This window comes from Hyaena hyaena, unplaced genomic scaffold, assembly GCF_003009895.1.
Source record: "Hyaena hyaena isolate Hyena2069 unplaced genomic scaffold, ASM300989v1 scaffold_476, whole genome shotgun sequence".
In the NCBI taxonomy this organism is placed as follows: Eukaryota; Metazoa; Chordata; class Mammalia; order Carnivora; family Hyaenidae; genus Hyaena; species Hyaena hyaena.
The window spans coordinates 515,780-542,548 of NW_024081111.1; the positions used below are offsets into that span (position 1 = coordinate 515,780).

Genomic DNA, 26,769 nt, shown 5'->3' on the forward strand with positions numbered 1-26,769 from the left:
GGGACTTGGAAGGATGATGTCTTTGAATCTTCTCCAGGTCGTCTACATTTTCATTTGTCCATTTGTTCATTTGTCAGAGACTGGCTCCAGCAGGTCCAGGCATCCCTGAAGGATGGACGGTGTCGGCGAGGAAGGGATAAGAGAGGCCCCGAGAGTCTTTCTGGTCACCAGGCAGGCGTCTCCGCTCTGACTGGGACTCAACTTTATTTTATAATTAAGTGTTTGGGGGATGGCACAGAAGTGGCATTTGCCTTAGACAATGATTTCTGATGACGAACTTCTTTGATATGTAAGAATTTCCTGGAACATAGATTTGTAGAAAACTCGTGCATAACCTTTATCAATAGTGACTGAGGTAGGTGATTTAGATGCTTATCCTATGGGGAAGAAAGGTATCTTTAGCATACAAGACAATGTTTTTAGCATAAAAAGGGTGAAGTTAGTTCTATGTGGACAGGGGTAAATAGCTTGTTTAAGAAGTATTAAGAAAAACAGGTCTTTCAGGAACAGCTTTGCTCCCATAATCACAACAGAAGTTTCTCAATAGGTGCCTTCACAGGGTGCAGTCAGCATATTCAAGGCCAGAATAAGTCACTCCAAATACTGATCACAAATGCTTTGGGGGGCTAGTGCTCCAAGCAGAAACAATTGGGTGGGGGTGGATATCTGTCCTTAACTCTAAATTAGGCTCTTTGTCTCAGGGCCAGACTCAATTGTAACTCTTGTGTTCTTAACCCTCTTTATTATGTAAGTCTTGGATCTGCAAGGCCCATAGGAAGAGTCTTTTGACAATCATCCACAATGCTTTCATCTGAAATCTCTTTTGAAAAGGCAGAAATATGCTTTTCCTTATGAGGAATCTGTGGGGAATATCGGTCTGATTTGGAATATTGTGAGGCCTGGTCTACACCAGCAGGCTCATTTCCAACATGAGCCAGTAGTAGCAGAAGGAGATACCAGTTTTCGTTTCTCATGGCAGGAGATGTGCCATTTCCTCGCTGTGACTGTCATACAGTGAGGCCAGCATGGCTCCCAGCATTCATTTGTTTGTATTTATTGTGTTTGTGCAGGGTGGGCTCTGTAGGTTCTCTAAATAGGTATCTCCTAAAGATAAAGTTATAGACTTTTGTCTTGGTGTACTCCTCGGTTTTGAACTAGTATAATTGGCCTTTAAATTTAAAGTATAATATTTGTGGTCATTGAAATTTTTTTTATGGTAAGCTGGTGCACATATTTAGCCATGTTAAGACTCATTAACCCCTTTGTCATAGAAAGGTAGAAAAGAAAAATATAAAACAAGACCTATTTATTTTGTTAATCAGTTGCAGCACTGGTAAATAAAAAATCTAATAAGGTAGAATTAAATCAGTGTTTCATTCATGATATCACCATGGATTTTGAGAATTTGAAGTCTAGGGCTGACCTTGACCAGTCCTCAGAGTCTGTGGAATCAGCTTTACATTTCAAGAAAACTTGCAATCATTCTGATTACATTTCCCAATATAATATGGAATAATACTGACTGTTTAGATGCAAGGATTAGCTGTATTGATTGAGACAGATCATCTATGAGTCTTTGAAACAATTTTACCTTGTTTTTTTTTTTTTTTTTTTTAAAGTTTATCATGATAGAGAGTGTGTGTATGAGTGGGGCAGAGGCAAAGAGAGAGGGAGAGAGAGAATCCGAAGCAGGCTCTGAGTTGATAGCATAGATCTTGATCTCACAAACTTGTGAGATCATGACCTGAGCAGAAATCAAGAGTCGGACATTTAACTGACTGAGCCACCCAAGCACCACTTTACCTTATTAATCGTTTTTCGTTGTGATTTTAAATGTTTATACTTTGAAATTGGAGTTGAGAGCTGTCAAGCCTACTCTGAAATCTATAGAAACTGAAATTTCATAAAGTGCTCTGAGTGATTGCTCTTACTGGTAGGTTCCAGTATAGAGTTAGATGTGCACACAGCATTTCCTTTCCCTAAAAACACACTGCATAATTTTCTATTCAGATTATATTTACTAGGACTTATTTGGACTACATATACTTCCTAGTAGCTTATGTCTATTTCGGCTCTCTCCAGATTTAGTGCTTGAATTGGATAGGTAATGACTTACAGTGAACATTTCTAATTAGTCTTTCTTTTCTTTGTGTTAGAAATGACTCAGAGTATCATGCAATTACTCAACAAGAGATGTTTGTTGACCTCTGTGTTCCCAGCACCAGTACAATATCCTAGTGAGCAAGGTAGATACACTTTCAACATTTATTAGAGGTTACATTCTAATGTGGGAAGCAAACATTAAGCAACTAATTATATGATGTTACCAAAGAATATATATGTGAAGAGAGACTGTATCAGGGTGACCATCTCAGTGAATTCTTCTTCCACCATTTGTAAGCTGTGTAATCTTCCATACATTTCTTAATCTTCCTGGGACCCATTTTCAGATATGTAAATGGAAATAATAGCATTAACTTCATGGGGTTGTTGTGAAATTAGTGGAAAAAAATGCACGTAGAAAGTTGGCTACAATGCCTACTACACAGGAACATTTAGTAATTATTACCCTATTTTCAGGGTAGGGGAAACCTTCTCTGACCAATTGACTTATAAGCTGAGATCTGAACAATGGTAGGAATTTGCTAAACGGAGAATGTTACATAAGAGAAAATGCCATGTTCAAAGGCCCTGAGGCAGGATTGCCCATGATGCTTTCAAGGAACTGAAAGAAAGCCACTGTGTCTGGAGCTCAGAAAATGAAGTAGAAAATGGCTTGAGATGAGGCTGAGATAGGCTGGGGTAGCTAGATTACATAGAGTCTCCTGGGCCTTGTTAAAGAGGATTTAGGGGTTTATTCTAAGGGCAATGGGAAGAATTTCCACAGGGAAATGACATGATTAGATTTGAGTTTTAGAAAGATTGTTCTTGCCTTAGTTTTGAGAGCTGTTCGAAATCTTTTATCAAGAATTGAGGGTCTGGCTAGTGTCTAAAGGGACCTTTTGGGGAATAATATTGGTGGATATTTCTGCTAGTGTCATCTTCTTAGGTCCTGGGCCCAGGACAGCAGTCAGTGATGTAATTGACATTGTCAATTTCTAGTTCTTAAGTAAATCTGGAAGTCATAGATATGTGAGTGTGCATATATGTGAGTATGTACATATGTACACAAATATATAAACACATTGTGTCTATATGTCAGTATAAATATACACACGTATGTGTGTGTACACACACACACACAGTCTCCCAATAAGGAGAGAGCCCAACTTACTATCTGTATCTGACCATTCCATCTCAATGTTTTTTGAATTATAGCATAAATGCTTAAGAGATGAGGGAAAGAAAAAATGTTTACCAGCCCCTTTAATCCATAAGGTATAATGACATATCAGGATGATTACTCTTCATGTGAGATTGGGGATTATTATGTTAACCATAACAACTTTATAATCTACATTCCCAAATTCCAATTGCAGAGGTACAAGCAAATGCTGTGCTCTCCTCTGTGTCATGATGAATGCAGCAGTTGTGCATATACAGAAGAATAGATCATACTGAACATCCCCTGAGCTCTGTTTGCAGACAAGTCGTATCTCCACCATGACAAAATTCCCACAAGATTTTGAATTATTAATGTCTTGGAATCTGCGAGATTCAGCAGATATGTTCAGTGTTATTGATGGCAGCAAACTTTATCTCTTTTATTTCTGAGACACATAATGAAATGGGGAGTCCCTCAAATAACCACAGTTAGTGTTTAGGTTAATTTTGTAGGGGCCATTGGGCTTTTGCCTTAATGTGTATAAATACGACTTTTCTCTCTCACAGCAGATTGCACGGTAGATAGAGGGAGAGTGAATTGGCACTAATTTATGAACCCCTCCAGCCTTCTCAGTGCTATATACCCTGTGAGGGCAAGATGCTCTAATTACACTTACTTCATGTAATGAGAGCTTTTAATGACAATTACTGATTAGAGTTGGGGATGTTTAGGGACCTTACAGAAGATGCATTGACTCTTAGAAGAGAAGACTTCATGTGCCTTTTGTGTGGCTCAGTCCCTAACCACTGACCAGCTACTCAATGAGACACTCAATGAGAGTGGACTGTGAACTGAGGGCATACGGTATACTTTCTTTCTCAATTCAGAATAGGTCAAAGAGTTCAAGAATTCTGTTTGCTTTTAGCAGTATTTTTACTTTACGCTTTTTTTTTTCTTGGTCACACAGACACAGAGGATTTTTCTTTTTAGTAACAAGAATAACCCTTAGTCCAGATTGCTCTTCTTGGAGACATTGATTTGCACAGCCACAAATGGGTATCTAACATTGTTTTCCTCTTCACACATTTGCAGTGCCCAAGTTTGATGGGCCAACACTTAAAAGCTCTGGTATACTTTATATTAATATGTATATGAGAATTATAATAAAGATAAAAACTAGAGAGAATTACTTATTAGACTGAGGGCATGAGTTTATATGGTTTATATGTCCTTTTTTGAGTAAAGCATAAATTTGTGAGCGAAGATGACACATTATGTTACATTTTTGTAAACAATTAGAAGTTTCAGTCACACAACACGTCAACATTTAACTAACAGGATGATAGTACTGCTTCTGAGCTTCAGGATCTCTCTCCTTAAAGAATAGGGATCAAGATTTGTTTATTTTTTTTTCCTTTTTCCTTTTCAAGTAGCTCTGAGTACTAGTTTCTCCCAAAGCTCCTCTCGCTTTTATATTAAATATATTTACAAACATTTCTTTTCATTTTTTGCATTTTGAATTTTCTGTCTTTATGGCTGTTCAGTCTAACTTTAAAATTAAAAGCAAAAAGTACTTGAAATGAATGCACATTTAAACTCAGTGAATTTAAGTAACTTACAAATAATCTAACTGATAAAGTAGAAGGGATAATGGTTCATATTTTCATGACTTCTGCTCAGAACCTTCCCAGATCTAGGATTCTGATTTAAATAAGTATCTTTTACATATTCTGTATCCTTTTCCAAAAACTTCCCAATTCCTAGAAAACTTGAAATCCTTAGTAACTATTAGCGTTAGCAATATTATCAGTAATTGGAATCATAAAACATTATGATTGCCTTTTTTCAATTTCAAAACACTTTCTTATGAGCGGGTATGCTTATAACCCACAAGCCTTTTTTTTAACTATGTATTCATTTACTCATTCAGTGAGCACACACATTTATTTATTGATTTTTCTGAATAAGGTATAAAATATGAGTAAAGATAGTCCTTCAAATAGCAAAATCTAGGATGTCTTCAACAAACTTTACCATTAAAAGATCAAAGCTCAAACACTCAAACTTTAATGGTGTCATAAACTATTACACCTTTCATTATCATAATCCCTAAAAAAATATGATTTGAGACCCCATTGGTTGCATCTATTAACATTTATTGAGCATTTGTTAAGCTAGGGAACTGCGAAGTACTTTTATCTCCATCATGTCACAAATCCTAGCAATTGCCCATGGAGAAATGGTCATCTGCATTTTATAGCTGAGGACTCTGAGGCTCATTGAGACTGGGTAAGTGATTTGCTCAGAGTCTCAGAGCCAGGAGGCCAGCCTATCAGTCCTCCTTATTCCAAATATGGCGTTCATATCTATACAACAGTCATGCTCCTTTTTTCCAGTGTTACGTTAGAAGCCGATCCTCCAGCTTTGGCCATGGAGACACTGAGACTGGACCAAGGAGACCGAAGTTCTCTCTGGGAGTGCTGGTCTACCATGTGTCTTGACACTGCTTACTGCTTTTAAATGAGTTAATAGATATCATTAAGAGTATGTGTTTAGAATTAAACACAATGATGTTTGGGATAATATATAATTCAGGGAAACAAAATTTGATAAAAATTGTTTATGCCTTAACACTTTTCTTTTTTTTGTTTAAAGATCAAAGCCTATCAGTTACATTGGTGTCAGACTTTAAGACAACTGAAATTATAGCCCAGTTATTTCAGGTCTCACAGCCCTGTTCAGCCAGAAAGGTTGTATTTGGGCCATTGAATCTCAGACCCATGAGAGCTGGGAGCCAGATCCCCTGTTTGATAATAAAGGGCCCGGACACTGGACTCTTGGCGTTCACTTTTTCCAAGGCAACGTAAAATGTTTATTAGAGAAGTCACAGATAGCCATCTGATGGATTTTGGTGGAATTGCCAATTACAAAAGCTAAAACCACCTAGCTCCTCACCAGAAACACCCCCCCCGCCCCCGCAAAGAAAAAGCCTCTTAATTTTGCATGTTTTAAGCACATGCCTCTCTAAGTATTGATGCTGTTCATGATGAATCAAGAAGTTAAAAGCTAAATCAACCTATTATAGAGTTCCAAAGATTGTTATGACTTTTTGTGCATAACAGAAAATACCAACTTTTCTTTAATTATCTGGTAATAAGTGTGAGTTGTTTATCTGTTTTGGGTTGTATTTTTTGGCTAAATAGTATTACTCATTGAATTCATACATCTCTAAGTAGGCACAAACACCTAATTTTAAACAAGTCATTTCACAAATGTTTATTGAATACCTACTATAGGTCAATGTAGTAGGTAGTAGGTCAATGAGCAGTAAGAATAATAAAAAGATAAACATGACAAAAATTATAGACTAATACCCCACCTGCACAGACATGTTACTTCATCTCTCTCTACTTCCTTTTCCTCTTATAATATGGTAATAATGTCTACCTCACAAAGCTGTCATGAGGATTAAATGACACGATGAATGGCATATATGAAGTGCCTGATCTTGAAAAAAGAATAAAAGCTATTATTTTATAATCAATATTATCACTGCTAGAGTTAACTGACTTATAGAAAAATCACAAGGAGTTGTTGAAAGGATTGGAAATAGAATCTTAACTTCCCTCTGATTTTTTCACAAACATACATTTTTAAGTGATTTTGCTGGTTGATTTTGCATATGTTTTTTGAGTGTCTCCTATTTGTAAGTTGCTCTGCTAAGATCTGTGGAAAATGTAAGTTACTATTGGACACACTTCCTGTCCTTACGTGCTTGTGACCGTTAGGGATATGAGCCATATACACAAATAACTGTGGTGCCAAGAAGAAAGCAATAGGTGGTATAAAATTGGCACAGGCAACAGAAGGAAAATTAAGAAGGGACGGCTTCATGGACTGAGGGACATCTGAGTTGTGCCTTGAAGGATGGATAAGATTTGGATATATAGAAAATGGCAGAAATACATTGCAAAGAAAGGAAATAGTAAATACATGATACAGGAAGCTGTAGGAGTTCATTAGGCTAGAGCAAGGGTCTGTGAAGGGCCCGGATGGCAGAAAGGATGAAGAGGCACAGAACCCATGCTGAAGTATTTAGATGAGAAGCGTCACAATGCTGTGACTTCCACCACCTGGGGGTGGAGGATTAAAAGCGAGATGGCAAAATGTTAACAACTGGTAATTGGTGAATATAGGTGAAGAATATATAGATGTTCATTACACTATTTTTGGCAATCTTAATATAGGTTTGAAATCTTTTTTTAAAAAGTTGGAGAAAGAGATTAAAATACATGAGAAACGAATCAGAAAGCAAAGGACAAACCATGAGCTAACAAAATAGGCAAAACATATGACAGGAAATGCTGCAAGAGACTATAATGGCCAGTAAATGAATAAAAGTATGTTCAGCCTTTTAGGAGTTAAGAGAAATTTAATTTCAAACGAGACACTACTTTTCACCACCTGATTACACCATTTTTTAGGTGTAATGATATTGTGGGTATCCAGATAAAAGAGATATTAATACCAACCTTCTGTTATCGCTGTAGGTATTAGAAAGAAAGCAGAATATGTGAAGTGCCTGCCACATAGAAGAACTCAGTAACGACATCTCCTTCCACTATTACTATTGTCTAATGAATGACAATGATACCTGAGCTACTAGGGTCCTGAAAGCGTGAATGGAAGAGTATCAACTGGGGTTGGCAGCTGGTTGCATTTAAGAAAATATGAGAAAAGAGAGCTCAGGACAAACTCAGTGTGGTTTGTTTGTAAAAGAGAAATTGCTAAAGGAAAAGATTGCTATAGAAAGAAAGATACGTTGGCCTAATTGAGGTATTTGGTATACTGATTGTTGAATATTCAGTCTTTTCAAGGAAAAGCGTTGATTCATAGAAATTGAAGGTAGACTCATAATTTAAAGACTTTTTATATAAATGCTCTGTTTTTCAGAATTATATTCTTAAATACATATTATGGACATATATACAAAAACAAAACAGTAAATGAAAATATTTCTCTCTCATATCTCCTTATGGAAAGCCATTGCTAACTTTCTCATGTTTTCTACCAGAAATATATGACGATACCAGTATGTGTGTGTGTGTATGTGTGTATTCCCATGCATATATGTATGCATTTAAAAATTCACACCAATAGTAATATATCATATAAAAGTCTGCACCTTGCTTTTTTTTCTTGAACTCAGTGCAGTCTTCCTTCATTCTAACATCTGCATAAGAGTCTATTGACAAGATACATCTTAAAGATTGAAGTCATTCTCCATAAATGAACCTATGAGATTGTATTAGTTTTTTTGCTGTTATAAACAACTGGTCATGACAATTAGTGTTCATTTATCTTCATGTTTGTTTTGGGAGCATATTGGTAGCATTGGTTCCTAGAAGTAGAACAGCTGTGCCATAGGTATTTATATTTTTAATTTTGATAAATAACTTTACTCTTAAAAGGCTCTACCATTTTTCCCTCCTCACCAACAGTAGACATTACCAACTTGTAAATTTATTAAGAGAAATGTAATCTTATTTAGATATGTATGTATCAAGTATTTATTTTAGCATTACTTATTTATTATCAATTACAGGTGAGGTTGAGTAATTTTTAAAATGTTCACTGGCTTTTACATAACTTTTTTGTTTTTAATATAATACTCTGATTTTATATTTCTATAAAATTCTATAATAATTCTACAAACTTAACCTATTGTCATCTAAATCCCTATATTTATATAAGTTGTGTGCTTTAAAAAAACTAATAAAACTAAAATTACATAATTTATGTGTTTAGTTTAATTAATCATTAGCTATCTCCCTCAAGAAACTGAAGTAGGCACTAAGGATGTGAATATGTTCATATCTTTTTACTAATTTTTCCATTAATCTTTTATATTGATTTTATGTTATTCATATAGTAATGATCTATTCTGTTACATGTTTTGCAAATGTTTTTGACTGTATAATTGTTTTTGTCATATAAAGGTTTTTTTAATGTGCAATTAAATTCAGCAGTCTTTAGAGTTAGGATTTTTTTAAATCTAGGATTCTTTTTCCTTTAATTATTGTCTTTGTTAGTTTGGGCTACCATTAACAAAACACCGTAGACTAGGTGGCGTAAACAACAGAAATTTATTTCTCGCAGTGGCTAAGAAGTCCAAGATCAAGGTTCAGGCCAATTCAGTTTCTGGCAAAGTATCTATTTCTGGTCTTTGTGGGGGCTGTATCCTTGCTATGTTCTCATGTGGCAGAGAGAGAGAGATTGAAATCTCTGGTGTCTCTTCCTCTTCTTTTTTTTCTTTTTCAAAAATATTTTTTAATGTTTTTATTTATTTCTGAGAGAGAGAGGGGGAGGATCAGAGAGAGAGAGGGAGACACAGAATCTGAAACAGGGCTCCAGGCTCTGAGCTAGCTGTCAGCACAGAGCCTGATGTGGGGTTCGAAGCCACAAACCGCGAGATCATGACCTGAGCCGAAGTTGGACGCTTAACCGACTGAGCCACTCATCCCCCCTTCCTCTTCTTATAAGACACCAGCCCAATTGTTTAGAGCCCTACCCTTATGACCTCATTTAACCTTAATTAGGTCCATAGACTCTATCACTACCTATAGTCGTGTTGTGAGTTAGCGCTTCACATATGAATTTGGGGTGGGGGCACATAATTCAGTCCATCATAATTACCAAATTTTATTTTGTATTCTGTGCTAATCCATCAAACAGCAGTTTTGAATACCATGTGAAATCTTTTCTGGTCCTCAATCACTGATATTGTTTGACTTAGTATATACATTTTTTGACAGCAGGAATATCATTTTCTTCTCGTACCCCTGTGCTCATCTCAAGGGCCTCTTCCGTTGGCTTATTCTGAGTGAGAAGACTATAAATATAATGTGAGAGGGATCACCTGGTACAATACCTTCAATGTGTATCTGTGGAAACTGAGACTCAGAGTGGTAGAAGTGACTTCCTCCAAGCTTTGCAGTTAATCAGTACCAGGATTTGGAGTGGAATCCTAGTCTTTTTGGCTTCCAGTCTAGTGTTGTTTCTTAAATAAGTGAATGAATGTCTATAAAGTACTTAGAACTTGCCTGGCCCCTAATAAGTGCTCTTAACTGTTAGTATTCTTACTTTGCTGATGTCATCAGTATCATCATCATTATTCATAAAGAGCACAGATTCTGAAGCTAAACTGAGATTGAAACTCAGTGACAGTGGCCGTTAGTTGTTAGCTTTTCTGAGCCTCGGGTTTCTTGAGCAAGTAAGGGGACGATAATAGAACCTATCTTACAGGGAATTGAGAGAAATAGTTGATTGGTTTATACAAAGCACTCGGCACAATACTTGCCTCAAAATAATCATTACATTATTAGAGACATACTCAGTCTCCTAGAATCAGCTTGAACCAATTAATCTTGTCTAGTTGCCTCCCATTATTTTCTGATTTCATGACTGTAAGCACACTCTGAAGTGGTCGCCAAAACATTAAAAAATGTTCCCTTATGTTATGAGGGAGCAGAGGCACAGTAGAAAAAGAGACAGAGTGAACATTTAATTGTTTTGGAGGCCCGCATGCAAAAGACAATGTGGAAGCTGGGCAAGAGGGAGGTGGTGCCAAGAGGAGGTTAGAAGGTCCCAGGGAAAGTTTCACCAACATTTATGATATGTGATCCTCCTCTTTCCTTCCCTCCAATACTGATATAAAGATATGACTCATTTTATTGTGCTTCACCCATTACACTTCACAGATACTGTGTTTGTTACAACTTGAATGTGTGTAACAACCCTGCGATGAACACTCTGTTGGCACCATTCTTCCAATGGCATTTGCTCACTTCATGTCTCTGTGTTGCATTTTGGTAATTCTCACAATATTTCAGCCTTTTTCATTGTTCCTGTATTTGTTACGGTGATCTACGATCAGTGATCTTTGATATAACTATTGTGATTGTATTGAGGTGCCACAAACTGTACCTATGTAAGGTGATGAACTTAACTGATAAATGTTGTGTGTTCTGACTGTGCCCCTGACTGGCCGTTCCCCCATCTATCCTCTCCTTGGACCTCCCTATTCCCTGAGACACAACGTTATTGAAGTTAGAGCAATTAATAGCACTATAATGGCCTATAAGTATTCAAATAAAAGGAAGAGTCACATGTCTCACTTCAAATCAAAAGCTAGAGGGGGCAACTGGGTGGCTCAGTAGGTTAAGCCTCTGACTTTGGCTCAGGTCATGATCTTTTGGCTTGTGGGTCCAAGCCCCAAGTTGGGCTCTGTGCTGACAGCTCAGAGCCTAGAGCCTGTTTCAGATTCTGTGTCTCCCTCTGTCTCTACCCTTTCCCTGTTTATTTTCTGTCTCTCTCTCTCTCAAAAATAAATAAACGTTAAAAAATTTCAAAAAATCAAAAGCTAGAAATGATTACGCTTAGGGACGAAGGCATTTTGAAAGTCAAGATAAGCCAATAAATTAGGCCCCTTGTGCCAACAGTTAGCCAGGTTGTGAGTAGAAAGGAAAAGTTATTGAGGGAGATGAAAAGTGCTACTCTAGTGAATACATGAATGATAAGAAAGTAAAACAGCCTCATTGCTGTTAGGGAGAAAGTCTGAATGCTCTAGATAAGAAGAGCTAACTGGCCACTAGATTCCCTTAAGCCAAAGCCTAATCTAGAGGAAGTCCCTAACTCTCCTCAATTCTGTGAGGGCTGAGAGAGAGGTAAGGAAGCTGCAGAAGCAAAGTTTGAAGGTAATAGGTTGGTTTATGAGGTTTGAGGAAAGAAGTCATCTCCTTGACATCAAAGTACAAGGTGAAGCAGCAAGTGCTGATGGAGAAGCTGCAGCAAGTCATCCAGAAGATCCACCTAAGAGAATTCACGAAGGTGGCCTCACTAAAAAACAAATTTTCAATGTAGACAAAACAGCACTATTCACAAAGAAGATGCCATCTAATACTTTGATAGCTAGAGAGAAGTTAATGCCTGGCTTCAAAGCTTCAAAGGACAGCCTACTCTGTTAGGGGCTAGTGCACATGATGCCTTTATGTTGAACCCAATGTTTATTAATCATTCTGAAAATTGTAGGGCCCTTAAGATTATGCTACACCTGCTCTGCCTGTGCTCTATAAATGTAACAGCAAAGCCTGGATGACAACACATCTCCTTACGACATGGTTTATTGAATATTGTAAGCCCGCTGCTGAGACCTACTGCTCAAAAAAAGGATTCCTTCAAAGTGCGATTGCTCACTGACAATACACCTAGTCACCCAAGAGCTCTGCTGGAGATGGACAAAGAGATGGATGTTGTTTTCACTCCTGTTAACACAGTGTCAGTTCCGCAGCCTGGGGATCAAGGGGTAATTTTGATTCTCAGGTCTTATTGTTTAAGACATATATTTCATAAGGCCAGAGCTGCCATAATTAGTGATTCCCCTCATGGATTTGGGCAAAGTAAATTCAAAACTTTCTGGAAAGGATTCACCATTCTAGATTCATTAAGAACATTTGTGATTCATGGGCAGAGGTCAAAATAACATAAACAGGAGCTGGCAAAGAGATGATTCCAAACCTCTTGAGGGGTTCAAGACTTCAGTGGAAGAAGTATCTAACAGTGTGGTAGAAATGGCAAGAGAACTAGAATTAGAAGTGGAGCTTGAAGGTGGGACTAAATTGCTGCGATCTCATGATCAAACTTGAAAGGATGAGGAATTGCTTCTTAGGGATGAGCAAAGAAAGTAGTTACTTGAGTTGGAATATATTCTGTGAAGATGCCGTGAAGATTGTTGAAATCAATACCAAGGATTGCAAATATTACATAAAATTGGTTTATAAAACAGCAACAGGGTTTGGGAAGACGGATTCCCAATTTTGAAAGAAGGTCTCCTGTGGCTAACATGCAAGCAAACAGCATCCCAGGCTGCCCAGAAATCATTCAGGAAAGGAAGAGTCAATCAGTACAGCAAACTTCATTGTCTTATTTGAAGAAACTGTCACAGCCACTCTGATCTCCACCAACCCCTGAGCAGTCAGCAGCCATCAACATTGAGTAAAGACCCTCCACCAGAAAACGATGTGGCTCCCTGAAAACTCAGATGATGCTTTGCATTTTTTAGCAGTAAAGTGTTTTTAATTTTTTTTAATGTTTTTTTATTTTTGAGAGAGAGACAGAGTATGAGTGGAGAAGGAGGCAAAGAGAAAGAGAGAGAGGGAGACACAGAATCTGAAGCAGGCCCCAGACTCTGAGCTGTCAGCACAGAGCCTGATGCGGGGTTCAAACACATGAACCATGATATCATGACCTGAGCTGAAGTCAGATGCTTAACTGACTGAGCTACCCAAGCACCCCAGCAGTAAAGTGTTTTTAAATTGAGGTACGTACAGTTTTTCTGTTTTTTGGTTTTTTTTAGACATAACACTATTGCCCACTTAAGCTACAGGACATTGTAAATATATTTTTTATATGTATGGGGAAATAAAAGAAAATTCATTTGACTCCCTTTATCGTGATTGTTGCTCGATTGCAATGTTCTGAGATCAAACTTGTAGTATCTCTTAGGTATTGTTGCAGGATTTTTTTTTTACCTCAACACCCGGGATTCATTGCCTCACTGCTTTGAAGAATAAAGAGGTGGACACATAATAAAATGAGCAGCAGGCGAAAGTTTATTAGAGTATAATAAGGTCAGAAAGTAAGAATGGTATGAAAGCTCTCTTTACAGAGAAGGGGCATTTGAAAGTGAATGTAGGCAAGGCACTCTGTTCTGTGAGGTTCTGGTCGACCCCCCTTCCTTCCTACTGGTTCCTTCTCAGGTCCTACCTTTACTGGCTTGATAACTCTAGGTGCCTGGGTTGTCTGTTCCTGATTAGCTCAATTCCATTGTGTGAGGAGGCAGACTATGGTCATCCTGTCCCTCATATAATATAAGTTTTATGGTTTACTTATTTTAGTTAAGTTATTTTGTCAAATTCCTGAGGGGGAGTATGTTGTGTCTGTTACATTCTTAAGAAGCACCTTATGCCCAAGGGGCTTTGCTGTGGTCAGAGGCTCCCAGCATTGTTCCAAAATGTGTTTTTTTCCCCTACCCTGGGACCTCAGGTCCTAACCTTTCCCTCTCTGCCTAATTTATCATATCGTTTTCCTATTATAGTGTGCCTGTAATTATATCTTGAAATATTTTGGACTCATAATAAAGGAGAGTTTCATAAGTCAAGACTGAATTTTGTATTTTTCTTATGTGCAAAAATACAAACGTTATGAAAAAGTCAAGAAATAAGGTGACAATCTTATAAGAAATTTGAAAAAAATTATGTAATTTTAAATACATCTGGAGTTTTTTTAAGTTTATTTATTTATTTTGAGAGAGAGAGAGAGACTGAGCAGGGCAGGGACAGAGAGGGTGAGGGGAGAGAAAGAATCCCAAGCAGGCTTTGCCCTGTCAGCACAGAGCCCAGTGTGGGACTCCAGCTCACCAACTGTGAGATCGTGACCTGAGCCAAAACCAAAGTCGGACACTTAACCGACTGAGCTACCCAGGTACCCCTGGAATATTTTTAATCTCTGGGTTTTGCAATGTTTTTCTGGAAGGAGATGTTACTATATACTAAGAATTTCTTCATGCTTAGCACTGCTCGGTTCCATTGAGAGCATCTTTTGTACGGCTTTTAATATAGTAACTTTAAAAAATTTTTCAATATACTATGTTCATTCCTAGACTATTAGGTTCCCTGCCATTCCGATTAATTGAAGAGCACACAATTCAGAGTCAACTTTTAAAATATATAAATCTCACCATTTAATATTATCCATTCCATGACACTTCAGTAAATCCACTCACTGAGTGCCTACTATGTATCAATTCTCCACTCATCCCTAAGGACATAGAAATGCCACCACCCTAGCCCTCAGGGGTTTATAGTCTATTGGGTGAAATAGTCCTGAATACTGCAACTGCATTGTCACGTAAGTACAATGAGCACAAAGCTCAGGGATAGCACAAAGGAAGAAATGGCTCATCAGAAATGGACCATTTCACACAGTCCTTGAGCAAATGTATTCTTCTCTGGGACAATAAACAATTACCGAATTGCCACCATGACTAGAAATCTTTATCCATTCATAGATGTTATCTTACACTCTTATAGTAGTAGCACAATGTGTGTAATCTCCATAGCATAACAGTACCTAGACCACTTAAATTTGGGGTTTTTTTTTGCAAAGATAAAAACACAACTTTTGCAACAAAGCCTTTTGCTGGGTTAGAATTTTTCTTAATCCATGAATTTGGAGATTGATGCCTTCTCTATGATAAGAGGCATTACTCTTGGTAGATTTAGCAATCATTATTTTCTATGTAGTCTTCCATAAACAGATACCACACATGCTTCTTAAAGAATCGTTGAATGTCTCTTTTTGCAGACTTATAATCTAGGGCTAAGCAGTCTTGTGACAAGTAGAGAACAGGCATAGAATAAAAGTATAAATGCTGTGTCTGTGATTGATAACATGGTTGTCTGTCTCAGGGGCTAGCTTCTGGAAAGGGCCTTCCAAGGGTAGTTTTAAGAACATTGCCTAGGGCTGTCTTGGGCTGAGTGTGTGGTAGAAACAGAACTTGCTCCTTAGGGGGAAGGGAAAAGAACGCCTTGCATCCCAGAAGACTTATGGCTTCTTTTTGTCTGATGAGAGAGTGGCATTGACTGAGTACAGAGCGGATGATAGCAAATCTTGCTTTTCTCTAGTGAAGATTTTTCTTTAGCTGTATGGAGGGATTCAAATTGTGAAGTCTATTTGGGATGAGTTATCTGCAGTCTCTCCCTATCCCTGGAGAGAATGGAAATGACTAATTGAAGCATCCCATAACAGTAATTGAGACAGATTGAAAAGGGAAATGAGTGATTAACCTTGAGCCCCCTCCTGATGCTGTGCATGGTAATGTTAGAGTAAGTTTCTGGGGGGTGCCTTTGGAGTTCATTTTCACCGAAGTCCACATAGCTCCTATAATTACATTTTAGAGAAATATATTTCCGCCCCAACTTTAGTTTCAGATACTTGTTGCTCTGTTTTACATCATGTCATTAATGAAAGCTTGTTACTGATGGCTGCAGACCAGAGATGGGTATGTTCAGAAGCCATTAAAGCTGAAGCTTTAGGGCTCCTCCATTGCATGTGCCCCTTCGAAGGGCCTGGAACTATTTTGCATTCTTTTCTTAAACAAGAGCCCCTAAATTGTATAGGCTTCAGGTCCCACAAAATCTGGATCTGCTGATAAAATTCCGATTATAAAAGAGTGATTTGGAATAACTTGAGAAGCTCTCCAAAATGAAGGCCAACGTTTCTTCATTTTTTAGGGATTCTGAAACAGCTTAAGTTAAATAAATGCTTAGATTTTTATCTGGTTACATTATCTAGTTTTTCAAATTTTGGGCATTGAGATGAACAATGTATTGGCTAATTACATGTTTTTGTGGTATATTGATTATATTATTCCCTAAATATAGTTGTTAGTAATGCTAAAAAAGGAAAAGTAGAAAAAAACAATCTATGATATAATAATATTAAAGTACCATTGTATCTATTTCTGGGTATTGCTATAATAATCATAAATAAGAATCAAATGCATTTGTTTTAAAAAGACTTTCTGTATTCCAGCTTGTGATGCAATTCATTATTGTACTCTTCAGCAATAACTAATCTTGTGCTCCACACATAGTAGGAGTTCTAAACTATTGGTTGGATTTAAACTAAGTATATGTTATGAAATGAATTGCTTTAAAACTAAAAAGAAATGCCAGCAGAATCTGTCTGGTTTGAAAAAAAATAAAACACAGAATGTTAAGATATGGTTTGCACATTAGTAGCAAGTAACTTTTATAGATCAAGACTCTATAATTTATAATTATAGATATATATAATTGTATATATATATATATATATATAATTTCCCAGAAATTACATAATCACCCTTTCACAAGTATAATTAACACACCATCACAAACCTGCTACCATTTTGTTAGTTGATTAGTGAGGACCTGGTTACCTTAAGCATCCTATGTGCCTTATTTGAAAATTCACATATGCTTGAAAGATCTAGGATATTATTTTCTTATTTTTTAATTATTATTGCTGTTGATTTTATTTTTCTGCTTTGATAGGGTTGTAGATTGACCTGCAGAAATTACAACTGATGGAGTATACTCAGGTTCAGACAAAATTTTATTTGACCAGTTATATACTTCTATCTGAAATTCACATGCTTTGGATGGTTTTCTTCCCATCAAAGTTTGCTCCAACTGCTTTCTAAGACAGAAGAGGTTAGCTCTCTTTTGTCTACTTAAATTTTTATACACATACACACCCCACACACACATAGATAGTTATTTGGCACGCAGATATTTGTGTAGTATGAATCACTGAGTGAACTCTGAACTGCATCATTTGACAAGAGCTGGGGCCAGTCTTCAAGCTATCAGAAATTTTACATCTCTCACCCAGGAGTAATATATCTAACTCAATGGTGGGATGCCCTGGAGATATCAGTGAAAAAATACAGTCTTTTATTGCCATGTTCTTGGAGAGAATAAAAATAGACAAGAATACACTGATTTAGAGCAAAGTACTTAATTGCTACTATCCACATTGTCCATTTAAAATTGCTTTCTTCTGACTGAGAGCTTGTCAAGATTGGGGTTTCCATCTCTGAAGAGGCAGGTTTTTCACTTTTCTGAGCTTCTCAGTTATTCAGGCAGGCAATTGAATGAGATAAAATATTTGCTTCATTTTAGGCCTGCTATCCTAGTTTTGAACATATGTTTATTGTGCACGCAAGAGCAATTACAATATTAAGGTCACTGAAGATCTTGTTCCTCAAGGACCTGTTTATTACTATGATCTTGCTGTGGCTTCTAATAAATCTGCATCAATAAAAGATGTGGTATTCATTGATTAGGCACAGCGATATAGCTGCAAATACACATATTACATGTTTTAAAATAAAGATTGTCACTTTTGATAGAAGAGATAAGTAATTTTTGAGAACCTCATAGCCATCTGTGTAACAAAGACTAATATGGAGTGTTTTGAGCTGTTGCACCAACATATATCTGAACAAATAGGATCTTAATGGTTTTGTGAGCTAGAAGGTAGAATGAAAGTAATGTGGGCAGCATTCCTAAATCTGCAATTCTGTTAGACCAGTTCAGACACTCTCCACAGGAAGCGGACATTGAGGTCAGAAGTTGGGTCAAAGCCTTTTAATTGTGAGCCTCCATGATGCCTCTGGGCTCAGGTCAATAACCTGAAAGGCTCTGTTTGTGGGCCTGGAAAGGGTATATTATGGGGGCTCAGGTGGCCTACTAGACTGTTCTAATACTCAATTGTGAGAAGCAGATTATCTGCTTTGCAGATTATCTGATCTACTATCATCAGCCTTCCCATTGGGCTTTCAGTTGCCAAGGACGGGGCTAAAATGTGAAGTGCAGGAAGTTAGGCACAGTAGACTCTGTGTGCAATCCCATTACAAAACCAAATATAAATCAATCAACAGGCATTGCTTTGTTAAATGACTTCAGGCTTATTTGCTTTGGCATTTTTTCTATCTTAATCTGTATTCTCTGGAGTTGCATAAATCCCATTTATTTTACTCTTATCTCCCAGAAATCTTTATACTAGAAAACAAATGTATCATGAAATCCATGCAAACTGGAATTGCTGAAACACCTTTCCTATTTTCATGTACTCTATAATATAGACATACCATTACGATGTAATTTAATTTCTTCTCTGGAAATTCATGAAGTCGGTCCAGCCTGGGCTGTCTTTGGTGCCCCAGTACTCTTGTTTGATCGTACCCTTCAAGGCAGCTAGGTTCACTCAAAAGAAAGATTGGTCATCTCTGTGAGTCACAGTTTCTGTGGATTAGAAAAGCAGATGTATTGTGAATTGTGTTTTTATCAAAGACCAGAATACTATCATCATTCTCCTATGTTTTATGAAACAGAGAAAGGGACAGAAAGAGGAAGGTGGGGCGGGAGTGGGGAGGAAGAGAGAGAGAAAGAGAGAGAATACTAATGACATTTCAACCAGATATAAAGTATTATAGTCTTTTCTTCTTCTTTTTTTTAATGTTTTATTTATTTCTAGGGGAGAGAGAGAGAGAGACAGCGTGAGCAGGGGAGGGTCAGAAAGAGAGGGAGTCACAGACTGAAACAGGCTCCAGGCTCTGAGCTGGCAGTCAGCACAGAGCCCGACGCGGGGCTCAAACCCACGAACCACGAGATCATGACCTAAGTGAAAGTCAGACACTCAACCGACTAAGCCGCCACCCAGGCGCCCCTATTATAATCTTTTCTATGGCTAGGCAGATAGTATCCCTGATAAACTGTTGATAAGAAAGTGCATTTTTATGCCCTACTTTGGCATAAGGAGGCATCACTACATACTTAAAAGCAAAATGGCAGACTCTTAAATCCAGATCTTTGTTCTCTTTACCAGATCATGCCTCACTGTCAAAGTACCTACTTCCAAAACCAGTCTTTACCCTGAAAAACACATACTGCTTCCTGTGCTCCACTAGTCCTGGCAAAGATGCTCTAAGAATCAAGAGAGCATTGATAAGTACCAGTGAAAAGAAATTTTTGGTTTCAACAATCACTTCACGTAGTAGACTTTTCCCCCCTATCAGTTTTGATGACTTACTTGGTTTTATATTAGTCGCATGCTTACTTAACAACACTGGCATATACACCTATGAATTTAGAATTTTGCTGGCAATTTAAAACATTTTTATTATTCGACAGATGTTCATTTCATACCTACTTTGTGCCAGGCACTATCCTAGGTACTTGGCTTAATAATAACAAATAAATAACAAAACAGTTTTAGACCTCTGGCCTAATGGAGTTTTATATCCTAATGGAGTTTATATCCTATTAGGAAGGCACAGACAATAAACAAAAAAATAAATAGTAAATTGATCAGTTTGTTAAAAAGAGGTAAGTGCTAAGGAGCAAAGAAAAAAAACCCACAACAACAGAAGAAAAGTTAGATGGATTAAAGGGTCTGGAAGTGCTGGGCAGGAGTGGGGAGGCTGCAGTCTATGGAGCATGATCAAGTTGGTCTCATTGAGGAGGAGCAAAAACTTGAGGGCCATGAGGGAGATAGTCATGAAGATTTCTGGACAACATGTCAGGCAAAGGGAAGAGCCAGTGCAACGGTGAAAGCAGGTTCAGAGACTGTTCTTATGAACTGAAACTAGGATGCTTTTCCCGAGATCAGTCTTTCATTGTTAAGCTCCCATCTACTCTCACTGTTTGTTTTTGAAATAATTTAACAATATTAGAAGCAGATGGCTTCTCTCAATGTATCCATGTTTCCAGAAATGAGAACATACTATTTTTCAGCATACAAGATATTCTTTCAAATGTCTTGTATATTCTGAGAAGTATAAATCATAGTATTTGCTTAAGTACTATATGCTAAAATAACTTCATGTATTGAAAAAAATTTAGTTCCTTTAGGAACGTAAATGAGTACATTTTACTTTTCATAACAGCCACACCTAGAGTAGCTGTGTTATAAGACTGGGGGGGGTGGCGGGGAGAACATGTATTGAACACCTATTAAGTGATAGACACTGTACTAGGTCCTTTAAATATGTTATCTCATGTCATCTCCATACTAATTCTGTGGAATATTAGTGTCTCTATTTTGTGTAAGTTTCAGAGAGATCAAGTAATTTGCCCAAATCCTCAAAATAAAAAATGGAGAAGCCAGATCCAAACCCAGGTTCATTAGAATGCAAGGCCAATGAATAACACCACAGCTTGCCCATTTTCTTACGGATAGCCTTGTGGTAATTTTTGCTTCATGTATTGCCCTCACTTCCCACAGGTAACCAATCAATACATCCTATTGATTTTATCGCCTGAATATCTGTCACCACGCATGCAGCTACCATTGGTCACCATATAACACTGTTACAATACCATTGACTGTATTCCCTGTGATGTGCCTTTTATTCCCATGACTTACTCATTTATAACTGGGAGCCTGTATCTCCCTCTTTCCTTCACCCATTTAGTCATCCTCCCAACCCCCCTTCCCTCTGGCAACAATCAGTTTGTTCTCTGTAAGTCTGACTCTGCTTTTTGTTTGTTTCTTTTCTTCATTTATTTTGTTTTTGAGATTCCACATTTGTAAGTTTTACCATTAAAACTGTCAAATAGGGGCACCTAGGTGGCTCAGTCCCTTAAGCCTCTTATTTTGTCTCAGGTTAAGATCTCAAGGTTCATGCGTTTGAGCTCCCATCAGGCTCTGTACAGACAGCTCGGAGCCTGGAGCCTCCTTCAGATTCTGTCTCTCTCTCTCTCTCTCTCTCTCTCTCTCTCTCTGCCCTTCCCCTGCTGTGCTTTCTCTCTCTCAAAAATAAATAAATAAACCTTTAAAAAACCTGATTAGTTCCCTTTCCCTCTTAGGACAAAGTCCAAGTGCCAGTTTTTAATTTGACACTTCTTGACCTGGTCTTACCTTGCAAGCCCTTATATTTTGTCCTGCCCTTGGATTTATTTATAAATCACATAGAATTATTTTTATATTATAACTTCAGAGATAATTATGATTATTTGTATTTCTTATCAGGCTTTTCCTTAAAACATTCCTCTAGGACATCAAATAATGCTCAACAAACTCTTAGGTACACTAAGAAGTCATAAATGATTTTAATAAAGTAAACAATTACTTTGTGAAGTCAGTGAAGCTCTCTGAGATGGCTGATTGCTATTCTTTAAGACAGACCTACTGAAAGAACAAAGGGACTCCAGCAGAATCAAAATTTAGATCTTCCTAATAATAATGTTGAAACTGAGATGAATTACTTGGATTTCTCATTCGTCATTTACATTGTTACATGTAACTGAGAATAAACGATAGTAAAACGACTTATTTGGACAGTGCTGTGATATTTAATCCCAGCAATTGATATTTACTTTTTTACTGTTTGATGAAAAGTTAACTTGTTTCTGTTTTTCTTCACTCTGTTATGTCATCATCCTTTCAAAATGCTTTAGTCACTAATTAAGAAAGAAGTTATAACCTTATTAATGTCTTCTTTGAATGAATTAGGGTTTTTTAATTAAAAATAAAAGAGAAGCTAGTGCTTTTATGAATCTGTTATTATTAGATAAGCTAAATGTTATTTTATTCAGTGGGTAAATAAGAAAAACATTGACCTGGCTTCTGGCTTCTGAGTAGACTACAGTGAAGGTTTTCTTTCTTTTTTATTTTTTTTATTTTAAATAGTTTATTGTCAAGTTGGTTTCCATATAACACCCAGTGCTCATCCCCACAAGTGCCCTCCTCCATGCCCTTCCCCTCCCCCCCCCCCCCCCCCCCCCGTCCTCAGTTTGTTTCTCAGCATTCAAGAGTCTCTCATGGTTTGCCTCCCTCCCTCTCCCCCACTATTTTTCCCCTTCTTCTCCCCCATGGTCCTCTGTTAAGTTCTTCCTAATACTCCTATACGTGCAAGCATATGGTATCTGTCCTTCTCTGCCTGACTTATTTCGCTCAGCATAACACCCTCAAGATCCATCCATGTTGCTACACATGGCCAGATTTCATTCTTTCTCATTGCCATGTAGTATTCCATCGTATAGATAAACCACATCTTCTTGATCCATTCATCAGTTGATGGACACTTAGGCTCTTTCCATGTTTTGGCTATTGTTGAGAGTGCTGCTATGAACATTGGGATACATGTGCCCCTATGCATCAGCACTCCTGGATCCCTTGGGTAAATTCCTAGGAGTTCTACTGCTGGGTCATAGGGGAGTTCTGTTGTTAATTTTTTGAGGAATCTCCACACTGTTTTCCAGAGGGGCTGCACCAGTTCACATTCCCACCAACAGTGTAGGAGGGTGCCCATTTCTCCACATCCTCGCCAGCATCTAGAGTCCTCTGATTTGCTCATTTTAGCCACTCTGACTGGCGTGAGGTGGTATCTCAGTGTGGTTTTGATTTGTATTTCCCTGATGAGGAGGGATGCTGCGTATCGTTTTATGTTTCTGTTGGCCATCTGGATGTCCTCTTTGGAGAAGTGTCTGTTCATGTCTTCTGCAGTGAAGGTTTTCTAATTTGGCTGTTAATGAGAGCTACTGGGGAAGTTTTTGTTTGTTTGTTTGTTTTTTGTTTCTTTGTTTTTTTTTTTTTTTTACACAGGTTTTTCTCAGCTCCACCTTAAAAATTTAAGGAGTAAGCAATGAATTCTTGAATAAGAATTTCTAGGTTTAGACCCAATAGATGCAGGTTGTTGTTTTGTTTCATTTTTTTTTTTTTTAACAGATTCCCAGGGTGTCCTGATGAACGCCCAGATTTAAGAACCACTTAACCAATATATATTTCACAATGGGAAGAGACATAGAGTAGCCTGATCAAAGTTACCCAGTCATCCATTTATGGTAAACTACTACTTCCAGAGTACTCCCTATGTACCTAGATACCTGGAAATCAAAAGGCAGATGAGAAATACCACTCTTTACTGGTCCTTTCTCTGATTTCCTTGTTTGAGCCATCCTGGACCATCTAGGCTTCTATGGTAGTAATAGGTCTAACAATAGTAGCAGTAGCATTTATTATGCATGAGTCCCTGTTTACATATATGTAATTTCCATTTAATCCTCAGTATCCTCTATGACCTGGGTACTTTTAAGTGTGCAAAACATGAGAAAAGTGACCTGCTGGATAAGCAAGTTACTGTGATCCTAGTAGGCAACATGATCTCAGCTCAGTCAGGCTGACCTCATAATTCTAATTCCTCTTTCCCACTATTCTCTGCTTCTGACCATACCACGTGCTTTTTCTTAAATCATGTACTTTTTACCGCTTCATTTTTCCTCATAATGCTCCCTTTGCTGAGAATCTCTTACTTCCCATTCTTCTCTCTCTTTTTTAAAGATTTTAAGTAATCTCTACATCCAGCGTGGGGCTTGAACTCACAACCCCGAGATCAGGAGTCCCATGCTCCCCCTACTGAACCAGCCAGGCGCTCCCTTCCCATTTTTCTCGATTGAAATCTGACTTGTTCTACAAAGCCCAGCCTCAACTCTACCTTTTCTTTGGCCCCTTCTCCCATTGTCCTCACTGCCCTTCAGCCAAAGAATTGTTCTTGACTTCTATACAAGGAGGGAAGAAATCCTATCAACCATCTATGGAGGACACGCTATAAGGTGAATACTGTGTCTATGTTATATGTAGTAAAATTCAACTCAAGAAGGTGGGTGCCCTTTCCAAGAGTTCCCCAATATGCTGAGAAAGGCATCTGATCCCCACTGTAACTCACAAACTCTTTATGCCATGCGGCGTCCTTCTGTCCTTTGACATATTGTTCATGTCATATCACAGCACATGTTACACTGGAAATAGTGAATTGTGAGCTCCCTGAGGGCAAGCACATTAGATCCATCTTTGAAACCTAGTTCCAGGAAAAGCACTGCACGTAATGTGTTCTGGAAGGTGTATAATGAATGAATTTCGAGGTTCTTCCTGTAAACCAGATCTAGGGAATTTTTATGGTGCTAAGCACACAGTGGGCATATGTGGTTAACTTTATTTTCTCCTTCTTCAAGTGTGCAGATACCTCACAAGTCATCAGGAAGAGGCCAAATTAACCTTCAAGGACAGTTACTAGATCCTTTCCCTCTAGCAATGAATGATGTGACTTAGTAACTTTATTTGCACTATGGTTTCTCTCCTTTTAGAGCAACCATTTGGAAAGATAAATGTAAGAAGAATGGCTAAAAATAATTTTTGTTTCTACAAAGCCAAGTTTCCCACCATGAAAAGTACCTCTGAGCTCTGTGGGTAAAGATAAAAACAAAAAAGGTTGAATGCTGGTATTTGTTTTACATGCTTGAGAATTCTACATTCGTCTTCGTGCACTGCAGTTTTAATATAGAAACAGACAGTTCTGACTTGACCTTAAGTGCCTCACCAATCTGCTCAGGGGACTCCCTTTAGGAATAGAAGCTGACACCACCTTGCCTGGGCTTCTTTCAATCAATAGCATGGTGGAGTACACATGATACGAAGAGGCAGACGGATAAGAAATAAAAGCATATCTGTTGATACAAATGGAGCGATAAATGGACCGGTTTCTATTCAAGGACTTAGAAGGGGAGATCAAGGAGGGAAAAGATAGCCAAATGTGAATGGATAGCAGAATAAGTTTTTCTGAGGGATGAGGTGTTTTGTTTTGTTTTGTTTTCATTAGTTATGTTCAAAAGAAAATGGTCAAGTTGTTCTGTCTAAAAGAAATTTGTTACTCTGATTCTTGGAACAAGCCTCTGGGGAGTGTGTGTTTTGTGATTGTAAATCTACAGTGGCAAAATTGTGTTAATTTGGCTGACTAGAAGTATTAACCGTATTATATCAAATAACTGCCAGAAATAATTCTCTGCCATGCCCTGTGACTTTATTTTAATTGATTTTTTTTACTTTCTGCTTCTGTGATTTTTGTTTCTTCTGACACATGTTTATTAAATGCATGAGGAAAATGGTTTTGCAAATTATTTTTAGTGTTTTTATCATGTGTAAATTGGTGGATTAACTCTTTTTCTTCAGAACTCCAACCTCTTTTACTTTCATACTCAATACTGCTGATTTAGCTTTTTGGGCCTCACTAATGGCATTATCGTCCACATCAGCAGTCTACACAATTAAGCTGTATGCTTAGTATCATTTGATGTTTCCCAAAGATTTGAAAGTCAAAATTGAATATGACTGATTGCTGCAAGATATGTTAATATTGAGATCCCTGAGCTATGTTACAGAATAAATCATTCACTGTAATAACAGAGATAACGCCTCTAACATTACTCATTTTATGTTCTATCAGTAATCAGGCGTCAGGAATAAGCCTCATTTGTCTACTGTGGAGCCCTCATGTTATACTAATCACACGGTGAATGTTTCATAGAAACATCATTTAGGATAGAAGAATTTAGCTGTCAATATTACCAGCAAAGATAGATTCCAAAGAAGATAACCCCATTTCCTGTATCAGCCTTTCTTCTCTCTGTTTACTTTAATAGATGTTTAAACATGAAGCTGTTTTGTAGTTTTTAAGCTGTATCTGTTCAAAAAAACTAATAATAATGTTAACCATCATTTGGAAAATTTTTTATATGTTTATTTTTGAGAGAGAAAGAGAGAGACAGAGCATGAGCAGGGGAGGGGCAGAGAGAAAAGGAGACACAGAATCTGAAGCAGGCTCCAGGCTCTGAGCTGTCAGCACAGAGCCCGATGCAGGGCTCGAACCCACGAACCATGAGATCATGACCTGAGCTGTAGTCAGATAGTTAACTGACTGAGCCACCCAGGTGCCCCCATCAATCAACATTTTTTAAATGCTTACTAAGTACCAGGAATTTTACTGTGCATTTAACATGTATACATTTATTTAATCCTTGCAATCACACTAAGATATGTAGGGACTGTAGTTATCCCTATTT

The 26,769-nt window shown here is 37.6% G+C and overlaps 1 protein-coding gene across 5 annotated transcripts in view; it reads left to right on the forward strand.

The window, feature by feature from the left end:
* The window catches only part of SLC10A7 (solute carrier family 10 member 7), a 261,321-nt gene that overhangs the window by 129,158 nt on the left and 105,394 nt on the right, over positions 1-26,769 (forward strand). Inside the window, exon 6 of one of the 5 annotated variants that reach the window (XM_039254310.1) lies at positions 7,816-8,165. The exons of the other annotated variants lie outside the window; for them this stretch is intronic. Within the exon in view, the coding sequence (XP_039110241.1) occupies positions 7,816-7,842 (27 nt within the window). The 3' untranslated portion in view covers positions 7,843-8,165. Of the gene's footprint in view, positions 1-7,815; positions 8,166-26,769 lie in introns of those variants that run through there. 5 annotated transcript variants of the gene reach the window in all.